This window comes from Arachis ipaensis, chromosome B04 (genome assembly GCF_000816755.2).
Source record: "Arachis ipaensis cultivar K30076 chromosome B04, Araip1.1, whole genome shotgun sequence".
NCBI classification, from domain to species: domain Eukaryota; kingdom Viridiplantae; phylum Streptophyta; class Magnoliopsida; order Fabales; family Fabaceae; genus Arachis; species Arachis ipaensis.
In genome coordinates, this window is record NC_029788.2 from 67,848,122 (window position 1) to 67,859,353 (window position 11,232).

General features: G+C 37.8%; 2 protein-coding genes across 3 annotated transcripts; one reads left to right on the forward strand and one right to left on the reverse strand.

Annotated features, from left to right (window-relative positions):
• On the forward strand, window positions 396-2,096 carry LOC110270662 (calmodulin-binding transcription activator 1-like). 2 transcript variants are annotated; one of them, XM_021120178.1, is made up of 3 exons: window positions 396-630; window positions 737-825; window positions 1,817-2,096. In XM_021120178.1, the coding sequence occupies exons 1-3, from the start codon at window positions 469-471 to the stop codon at window positions 1,884-1,886; spliced, it is 321 nt and encodes a 106-aa protein (XP_020975837.1). In that variant the 5' UTR covers window positions 396-468; the 3' UTR covers window positions 1,887-2,096. The 2 variants fall into 2 exon arrangements, with proteins under 2 accessions (XP_020975837.1, XP_020975838.1); XM_021120179.1 differs by having other exon boundaries at window positions 397-630; window positions 708-825.
• LOC107636533 lies at window positions 8,035-10,733 on the reverse strand. The gene is made up of 4 exons (XM_016340035.1): window positions 10,397-10,733; window positions 9,460-9,951; window positions 8,816-8,931; window positions 8,035-8,643 (listed from the first exon to the last, which is right to left on the reverse strand). The coding sequence occupies exons 1-4, from the start codon at window positions 10,731-10,733 to the stop codon at window positions 8,035-8,037; spliced, it is 1,554 nt and encodes a 517-aa protein (XP_016195521.1).

Sequence of the window (11,232 nt, forward strand, 5' to 3'; positions counted from 1 at the left end):
TTGAATCAAGGCATAAGTGAATATCTACCCAAAACTAGCTTATTTCCTAAAGAAATGCATGAAACTAACCTAAAAACAGTAAAGAAAAGGTCAGTGATACTGGCCAAGATGCCCTGGCATCAATTATTGCTTTTACTTTAGGAGTTTAGAATTGTATGGAAACAAAAACTGCTCTTACATCTGCCTGTTGGTGGTGGTGGCTTACATGCTTAGTCACTGTTGGTTTAAGAGGTTTTGGTTTGCTCATTGTTGAAAAAGTTTGCTTCTTTTTCTGCTTGAGAGTTCAGCCTAACAAATAATTTCTCCCTCAAGTATGGTAGCAAAAGAGCATATGTATTCATGTTACATAACATTATTAGTTCACATGGTATTTGGAATTATTAATAGTGTTTTGTTGTTTAGCATAAAATTTTGCTTTGTTTAGGGTTTATGATTTCAGTTCATCTCTAGGTTCATAGTTTTTGCTAAATGATCTTGAAGTCATTACTTCATGACTTGCATTTAATTATTGCAGGTGGTTCACTATTTCTATTTGATCGAACGGTTTTGAGATACTTCAGAAAGGATGGGCATAATTGGAGAAAGAAAAAACATGGAAAAACCGTGAAAGAAGCGCATGAAAAAATGAAGGTAAGCTTTAAAGTTTCTTGAGTTTGGAGTTTGTGTATAATCAAGTCTTTTTATCCTCAAATAATTATATGATGCAGGGGTTGTGGCATTTTTCAATCAAATTTAGGTGGGAAGTATTGACGTGTTACATTGCTACTATGCCCATGGTGAAAAAAATGAAAAATTTCAGAAACGAAGCTATTGGATGCTGGAACCGTGAGTATTATGAAAATTGCTGTCATATTTCACCTTTATTTGTTTATTTATTTATTTATTCGAATGGATTTTCCTTGAAAGGTTCAGAAAACCTGATCACCTTTATTGAGGTAAGTGAAAGGACACAATGGGGGTTTTCATGGAGGAAAAATTCTGTGACTATATAATTGTTTTTTTTTTTAAATCAGAAGGCCATTAGTTTTTGGTTTTTGGGTGCCATCTCAGCTCAATGTACATTCTTTTATGTTCCCCTCTGCATGGTTGGATGGTTAGTGATCTAAATTTTCTGCATCAAACGTAAGTGCTAAATTTGAATTTGTCAAAATATTGATATCATACATGTTATGACATTTGAAACCATAACAAGGACCTCCTTCTCTCCTATCCTTGACTCAGCATCTCAGCCACAATGGCTTGTTTTGTTCTGTGTTGGTTCACTAATGATGAAGGCTTCACTTCATTGTAATATAAAGTAAAGGAACTCACTATTGGAGTTATAATTTGATTTTGATGGTGAATTGTGAGAGAAGTTTTCTATATGTCTTGTTCATCAGAATTCACCTCAGTTGTAGTCTTAACTCATGATCATTGTTTCTTTGAATTTGTCACTGCTTTATTTTACAAGTTTTTCCTTCCAATTACTATTTCTTTGTTCCTGTATCATGTGACTGCTTTTCCTGCATAGTTCTCTTTCGCGAGCATTTGGATTGGATGAGGAGTGATTGATGGTTTGGGTGGGGGTTTATTGGCCGCATTGTGTGACTTTCAACTATAGAACTTTGCATCATTCACTGTAGATTTGACTAACTAGTACTGCTTGTTCTATCTTATCCATCATCCTAGGTTCACTGGAATGTAATTTGGCTAATTGTTTCTGTTTTGATGAACTTCATTTCCTTGTAAAAAGATCCATGCATTTGGGGTATGTTTTACTATTTTATGCACAGTGATTGTATACAATGCTGACATTTTGTGTTTTGGTTTTTTCTAGGATTTTAATTTGCAAGATATCTGAGTTTTGGTATTTGCAGCTACCATGGAAAATAGGCAAGAAAATTTAATTCCCCCATCCTTGCCTAACCAGCAACTGCTGTTCTTCGATGAGGAACTATGGCTGATGGCTGAAGAAAGGGCCCAAGAGATACTATGTACAATTCAACCAAATGTAATTTCTGAGGTGACTAGAAAGGAGATTATTGAATATGTTCGGAGGCTGATTAGAGGTTACTATGGAGCAGAGGTTAGAATATTTTGATCCAATTTACATATTTGTAATTTCCATTGGTGCAACATTGGCCTTTTCTTTTAATCTGTTGCATTTGCGTCCGCCTAATCATGCATTGAATGTTCTTTGATGTCTGTTTTGTTTATGGATGATTGGTTGGTTGTACTTATATATCCCTTTTTGGTTATCCTATCTTTCTTTTCCTTTCAAGAGCAGTTAGATTCTAGTATGATTTTACTACCCTAAGAAGCCATATTACATTATTTTCTTAACGGATTATTGTTATTAGGGTACAGCAACCTTGTTTTTTTTCTCTTGTATGCCACAGTCTTAATTTATATGACTAAATTGATTTCCTTCAAAATCTAAAATAGATTTTATCCATGGAAGATGAAAGTTATCATTTCCAATTTATGTCTAGTGATCAATATGATCCTACTTTCTTCAACCTTCCATGTGATGCATTCAGTTTGCTTTACACATTGAACTTCCTCAATTAAAGAAATTCACCATTGTCCCCTATCAGCTGAAAGTTTGAATGCGCATCTTCACTTCCTCAGACCATTTGTTATCTTGGAGATTGGACACAATCTCTTAAAATCATTTGCCTTCAATTCAAATATCGATGATTTTCTTAACCTTGTTTCTGGTTCTAGTTGATGCGTCATTACTTCTAATTTTAAAAGCCTGGACTTTTAATTGCTAATAACACGTTCATTTATTCATGAATATACATTATACCAATTTTATAGCATTGGCCATATATGAATGTTTTTCCCTTTTGTGGGCCATGTACAGGTTTTTCCATTCAGTCTCGCTAAAAACTTATCTTCCGGATGGAGATATTGACTTGACAGCTCTCAATCATGAAAAGGATGAGGAGGATTTGGCTAACATGGTGTGAAGTATGATCCAAAGTAAAGGAAATTCTGAATTCCAAGTGACAGACATACAACATATACATGCAAAGGTTAAGGGCAAACTATCTTATTCTTTGTTGTGATTAGAACTTTGAAGTTAATGTTTGTATTTCAAATGCTATCTTGATTCTTTTAAAAACAAACTATAATATCACAAACTCTCAATTTTACTAGAGTTGATTTTGATGTTTGGATGATGGACTACAGGTCCAAGTTGTGAAATACACGGTGAAAAATATTGCAGTTGAAAAATGTTCCAGAAACAATTATGTATGATCTAAGGGAAGGAAGTTTAAAAGGGCTAGAGGAAGGAAGAACAGCAAAGGAAATAGAATTTAAGTTGTATTGTTTCTATATTTTTTTTTAGTTTTTAGTTTTGAAATTCGAACTCGAGATTTATTTTGTATTGAGTATTAGTTTTTTAATGTATAAAACAATTATCGCAAAAATTATATATCACTAATTATTATTTGATATATCTTGTATTAAAATTGCATACTATATTTGTAGGTTTGGTAATAAAAAAGGATTAAAAATTTATATTTTGTAGCAGTGAAGGTAAAAATAAGAAAAAGGATTTTTTTTTTAAATTTTATAAGGCTATTGCCACTCTTTTAAAGCGTGGCCGTATCACTGGCTATTGCCACGCTTTAAAAGTGTAGCCATATTTTTTCCTATCGGCACGCTTTTAAAGAGTACCCAAAACGAACATTCTGGGACGTTTTAAAAGCTTGGCAATATGTGCACTTTTCTGTACGCTTTTTAAGCGTACCTATAGGTTAAGATCTATGGCCACGCTTTTTAAGCGTGGCAAGAGATAAAATTGTGCCAACAAAAAAAGCGTGCCGATAGATTCACAAAAGCGTGGCGATAGAGCAACCGACACGCTGGTGGATGTGACCCTTTCAAAAGCGTGCCGATAGCTCAAAAAACGTGGCAAAAAGCTATCGACACACTTTTTTGCACTTTTCGGTACGCTTTTAAAGCATGGCAGAAAGCTTATTTTCTTGTAGTGATTCATTTACTAGTAATGCAAATGCGTTAATGGAAGCTTTACTTATTCATTTGCCAATTGCATTAGAAATGTATGGCTTTAATTAATAATGCTATACATTAACGTTAAAGCATTCATTCATTTAACGCCTTGGTCAATTAGCATTAGTAATTAAATATTTCATGCATGCATGCATATGTCATTAATGCATGTGCCAAGGCTTCATGGTTATGGGCCATGCTTTTAAAAGCGTGGCCTAGGACTCCAAAGCGTGCTCAATTTTCAAAGCGTGCCCCAAAATTCTTCTTTTCTTCTTTTGAGCTGATTTTGTGCTATTTTGCTTCTTTTTCCACTTATTTTCTACAAAATTTATAAAATCAAAAGGTCAAGAAAATATACCATTTAAGCATAAAACACTCAACATTTAAGCATTAATCATTAATTTCTTGTATGAAAAAGCATAGAAAAATATGACATGATGACATGTCATCAGTGCCCTTTTGGTAGGTGGCTTTTTCGGAGCTTTCCTTTGTCCTTTTTGATGACCATCCTGAAAAGGGAAGGAAAAGAGAATGCATTAAACTCCAAGAAACAACCTTACATAATGACATGCAAGTGAGAGATAATGCGATAAAAGAGTAAAGTGCCTTGAAGAGATGACAGCTGCAACCTGTAGGCAAGACACAATGCAATAATTGGGGCATATCACTAGCATGAGATGCAAGAGTAAGAAAGGCATGCAAGTAAGGCATGATAAGAATAAACTCAAGCATCAATAACAATACAAAGTGACATATGCAAGAAAGATAATAAGCGTAAGAAAATCAATTACCTAATCTAAATCCAAGACAATAAAGCATGCAAAAGGAATAAAGTGGAGTTAGAGAGGGTTGAAATACAATTCTTGCAATATGACTTAACGAAGCAAGTCATGGGTATCAGTATATGAATGGTAAAGATGAAACGCAATAAACTCAATGCACAATAAGAAAGCAAGTGTATTGAGAGAAGAGCACCAAATTGAAAGCATAGTGTCAAAATAAACTACAAATGTGATAGGTACATTTCAACAAACACTTAGTGTGCAACATTCAAACAATAAGCAAATTGAATAAATTCAAAAATGCAATACCCCAAAATGAAATACCCAACACAAAACAACATCACATAATCATAAAGGAGTCAAAAGATAACAAAATAACCCATTAAAGCAAGAGCTAACTAAAAATTCAACACCCAAGGTGATGACAAGTCATCTTAGCCTAGTTTCACTAGTCTTTTTCTTTAGTTTTCACTTGAATTATGCACTTTCTTGAGCTACAAGCAAGCCAATTTAGGTAGATTTTCATGCTTCCTTTGATTTGATCAACCATGTATGAATTAATGCAATTTCATGAGGTTTGATGCCATAATTGTTACATATTAAGATAAAATGAATATCTCATGATTTTGAGCATAGCTTTGATGTGTTTGGTTGATTATGATAGGTGAAGAAAGCTTGGAGAAAGGTTGAAGTAAGAAGGAATGGCTAGGAGTAAAGGGAGGACAATGGAATAAGTGAAATTGAACCAGGAAGCAAAAAGCTGGACCTAAAGTTAACCTCAAACTTTTGCACAAACTTTTGGGTAAAAAGTTAGCCCCAACGTTAGACCCCTAACTTTTGGGCTAACGTTGGAACTTAAAAATCACTCCCTGGGCACCAAAAGTTTGTGCCAACGTTAGACCCCTAACTTTTGGGCTAACGTTGGCACATGAAAATCACTCCCTGGGCACCAAAAGTTTGCGCCAACGTTAGATCCCTAACTTTTGGGCTAACGTTGGCGCCATAAGTGCACAAGGTAAAGCCAACGTTGGAGCAAAAGTTAGACCCCTAACTTTTGCTCAAACTTTTACTCCAACTTTTGCAAAACTCCAACCCGGATCAATTGGTTCACTTTGGTTCCTCTCCAAACTCCAAGAGCAATCAACCAAGGCCTCTTTCAACCCAATTCCACCAAGAGCAAAGGCCCAACTCAAGGCTTGAAGATCATTTTGAAGAAAGTGTATAAATAGGAGAGAATTCAAGTTTTCGGGGAGCTTTCCCTTTGAATTTTCATGATAGTTTTCGGAGAGCTTTGGATATTGAGTGATCTTTAATTTCTTAGTCTTGGGGAAGGAGAATTCACTTCTCTTCCTCTTAGTTTTATTGCTTTCAATTTCAATTACAATTGTCTTAGATCTTGGGTTGAAGAATTAAAGAAATTCTGTTTCAATCTCATCCTTGGATCTCTCTGTTTATTTACTGCTTAATTGAATTTCGGTTTCAGTTAATTGTTCTTCATCTACTTTCTTTGCAATTTACATTTCCCTTGCAATTGTTCTTGTTGGATCAAAGAAGGTAGTGAGATATAGACCTGGTTTTCTAGTCTCTGGACCCCTGAGATCTGAAATTCAAATTTACATTCTGTTTTTGCTTTTCATGTTCATTTACTTGTTTTGCTTCAGATCCGATTCAACCCAAACACTCTTTTACTTTTCTGTTTGATGCAATTTACTTTTCCTTGTTAAAATTTCTGCAAATCCAAGTCCCAATCCCCTTTACAATTCAAGTCATTTACATTTCTTGCACTTTAAGATTCCGCAATTTACATTTCTTGCATTCTAAGTTTCTGCCATTTAATTTCTTGTTCTTTAAGATTCAGCACTTTAATTTCTTGCTCTCTTTAACTTCATGCAATTTACCCATTCCCTTTACTTTCCATGTAATTTAATTTCCGCAAATCACAAATCACTCAACCAAATCTTGATTCGCTTGACTAAATTAACCACTAAGCTAAAATTGCTCAATCCTTCAATCCCTGTGGGATCGACCTCACTCCCGTGAGTTTTTATTACTTGATGCGACCCGGTACACTTGCCGGTTAGATTTGTGTGTTTTGGGAGAAATTTATTTTTCCACCAAAATACTCATCACAAGGAAAATAGAAAAAGAAAGAAAGCAAATAAACAAAAACAAATTAAACAAAGTGCAACTAAAAAGAAATAAAAGAGAGGAAATAAATGCAACTAAGAAGAAAAGAAATTAAGCAAAGACAAAAGAGAAGGAGGGAGAATATAACCTTGAGAGGAGAAAGAGAAGGTAAGGTAAGGTGCAAGTGAGAAAAGGAGAAGAGAGAAGAGAGAGAAGAGGAGAGAGAATGTGGGACCACCGGAAGTGGTGGTTGCCGGTGGTTGAAGTCGCCGGTGGAAGTTGGCAGAGACAAGGTGGTAGGAGGAGAGAAGAAGAAGAGAAGAAGTAATGGAGGAGGAAAATCAAGGGAGGAGAGTGAAACAGGGCGCGCTGTGTACATGTTACGTCGGCCTATCGACGCGTGCGCATGGGTAGCACTTGTGCTCCCAGCACAATGCTCGCACAAAGTTAGCATGACTCTCGGATTAATGTACTAGAAGGCGCAAGATGGACAATTGACGCGTGCGCGTCGCCCCACGCATATGCGTGGGTTAGCCAAAAATTGAGGGGCGCGTATGCGTTACACCACGCGTACGTGTGGACGGGGATTGTGCTCCCAGTACAAAACTCGCCCAACCTTCGCACAACTCTCGGGTTTTACTATGAGAGAATCTAGAATTGGGAATTGACGCGTGCGCGTCGCCTCACGCATACGTGTGGGTGAGCCAAAAATTGAGGGACGCGTACACGTGGGCAGCATTTGTGCTCCCAGCATTTGTACTCCCTTTTTTTTTACAACATGAAGAAGGGTAATTTTAACACACTCTTGGATGGCATTCAAGCTAGATAATCAAGAAAATACTCACAAATTCATGCACTACTCAAAATGAAGCATTTTCTCTAACATTACCAATTCATCCATACCAAGATCAATGAAATCTACATGAATGTCATAAAAATTCAACAAAATCAACAAAATCTAGCATACTTAAACAAATTTAACAACATCAAGCAATCACAAAATCAATCAAAAGCTCTAAAACTATAAGCACGAAATATGTGCAAAGGAAGATCATACCATGGTGTGGTGTCTCCCACCTAGCACTTTTCTTTAACGTCCTTAAGTTGGACGGTCATGAGCTTAAACTTCTCCTCCGTTGGGTGCATCCTGAAGTAGGAACACTTCTAACTCCTTCGGTGACTTGTAGCCATGATACTTCTTTACCTTGTGGCCGTTAACTTTGAATGTTGCACCACTTTGAGGGTGGAATAGTTCGACCACACCATAGGGCTTTACTTCCTTCACCTTGAAGGGACCATCCCACCTTGAACGGAGCTTTCTGGGCATGAATCTAAGTCTTGAGTTGTAAAGAAGAACATCGTCACCCTCTCGAAAATCCTTCTTGCGGATATAGTGATCATGGAATGCCTTAGTTTGCTCCTTGTAAATCCTCGCATTTTGATAGGCCTCTTTCCTAAGGCATTCAAGTTCCTCTAGTTTCAATTTCCTGGCTATACCCACCTCAATGAAATTCATGTTACACTGCTTAACCGCCCAATAGGCCTTATACTCAATTTCAACCGGGAGGTGAGATGCCTTCCCATAGACAATCCGAAAGGGGCTTATCCCTAACGGAGTCTTATAGGCCGTCCTATATGCCCACAGTGCATCTCCCAACTGAGAGCTCCAGTCCTTCCTTTGTGGATTCACCACCTTTTCCGAAATTCGCTTAATCTCCCGGTTGGATACCTCCGCTTATCCATTGGTTTGGGGGGTGATAAGCAGTTGTAACCTTGTGTAATAGCGCATAGCGCTTGAGTAGTATTTCTACTTTTCTGTTGCAAAAGTGAGAACCTTGGTCCCTCACGATTGCTTATGGCGACCCATAGCGACATAAAATATTATTTCTAATAAAAGAAACCACAGTGTTAGCATCATCAAGACAGGTAGGTATCGCTTCTACCCACTTTGATACATAATCAACCGCTAGCAAAATGTACAAATATCCACTTGAATTAGGAAATGGCCTCATAAAGTCTATGCCCAATACATCAAAGATCTTACAGAACAACATTGGTTGTTGAGGCATTTCATCTTTTTGGGATGCATTTTCGGACTTTTGACATTGGTGACATGACACACAGAATTAGTTAGCATCCTTGAACAATGTTGGCCACCAGAATCCGTAATCTAAAATATTTTTAGCCGTCCGTTGTGGGCCAAAGTGGCCGCCACACTCGGATGAATGACAAGATTCAAGAATAGGTTAGAATTCAGATTCCGGGACACATCTATGAATTACTTGGTCTATTCCCCTTTTCCACAAGTGAGGGTCATCCCAAATGTAGTATTTGGAATCACTCCTCAACTTATCCCTTTGATGCTTTGAAAAGTTGGTAGGGAAGATTTTAGCAACTAAGTAGTTCGCCATTGGTGCAAACCAAGGAAAACTATCCGAAACAGCATGCAAACTATCCAAAGGGAATGAGTCATCAATCAGGAATAGGTCATATTTGAGATTCTCAAGGCAGCTTAAATGGTGCGCAACTAAATTTTGTGACCCACTTCGATCCCTAATCTCAACGTCAAATTCTTGCAAGAGAAAGATCCAACGCATGAGCCTAGGTTTTGACTCATTCTTCGTCAACAAATACTTCAAAGTTGCATGATCCGTATATACCACTATTTTAGAGACTAGCAAATAAGATCTAAATCTATCCACTGCATGAACAATAGCTAAGAGGTCCTTCTCCGTAGTGGTATAGTTGGATTGTGTTGCATCCAATGTCTTTGAGGAATAAGCAATGATGTAAGGGAGCTTACCATTGCGCTGTGCAAGCGCGGCACCTACGGCATGATTTGACGCGTCGCACATAATCTCGAACGGCTGGGTCCAGTCAGGGCCCCTCACAATTGGTGCCGTGGTAAGAGCTCTCCCCAACTCCTCAAATGCTTCCACACAAGCACTATCAAATTCAAAGTCCACATCCTTTTGAAGTAGGCACGATAATGGCAATACAATCTTGCTGAAATTCTTGATAAAGCGCCTATAGAATCCTGCATTCCCCAAAAAGGAACAGACCTCCCTCACAGAAGAGTGGTGGGGGTAAACTAGTAATGACATCAACCTTGGCCGGGTCTACAAAAATGCCCTTATCAGAAACTATGTGTCCTAACACTATGCCTTGCCTCACCATGAAGTGACATTTTTCGAAATTGAGGACAAGGTTAGTGTTAACACACCTCTCTAAGACTTTGGCCAAGTTCTCCATATACACTGAAATCATCCATAAAGACTTCCAGACAACTCTCCATAAGATCGGAAAATACCCTAGTCATGCACCGCTGAAAGTAGCAGAAGCATTGTATAGCCTAAATGGCATCCTTTTGTAAGCAAAGGTGCCAAAGGGACAAGTAAATGTGGTCTTTTCCTGATCCTCAAGAGCAATATTTATCTGGAAGTAGCCAGTAAAACCATCAAAAAAGCAATAATGGGATTTACCTGCAAGTCGGTCTAACATCTGGTCAATGAATGGCAAAGCGTAGTGGCCTTTCCTTGTTGCGGCATTCAACTTCCTATAATTGATGCACACCCGCCAAGAATTTTGTACTCTTGTGGTGACCACTTCACTATCCTCCTTCTTGACAGCAGTGATTCCCGATTTCTTTGGAACAACTTGGACTGGACTCACCCATTCACTATCAAAAATCGGATATATAATACCCGCATCAAGTAGCCTTGTGACTTCCTTTTTCACTACATCAAGGATAGTGGGGTTAAGTCTTCTTTGGGATTGTCTAATCGGCCGAGCTCCCTCTTGGAGGAAGATACGATGCATGCACATACGTGGGTCAATTCCCACAATGTTGGCCAAGCTCTAACCAATTGCTTTCTTGTGGTTTCTTAGGACTTCTAGGAGCTTTTTTTCTTCTTGGCACGAAAGCTCACTAGAAATAATGACCGAAAACTTTTGGTTATCCTCAAGGAATGCATACTTCAAGTGAGAGGGTAGAGGCTTCAATTCACTTTTTGCTTCAAGTTGAGGCTCTTTTTCACTAAGATCAAGAAGTTCATTCTCAACAACTTTCTCTTGTTCACCCTCATGGTCATCCGTCTCTTCAACAATAGGGTAGCACAACTTGTTGTGATCTTCTCTTTGTACCTCCGCTACTACCTCATCAATTACATCACATCAGAGAACGGAGTACTTTTCGGGTGGGTGTCTCATGGTTTCTTCCAAGTTAAACTTGATTGTCTTGTTGTGATTTTGGTTGGTTTGGTGGTTGTTGTGGTAGTGAGAAGAAGAGTTATTCCATCTTTGGTTTCGATTGTTCCCT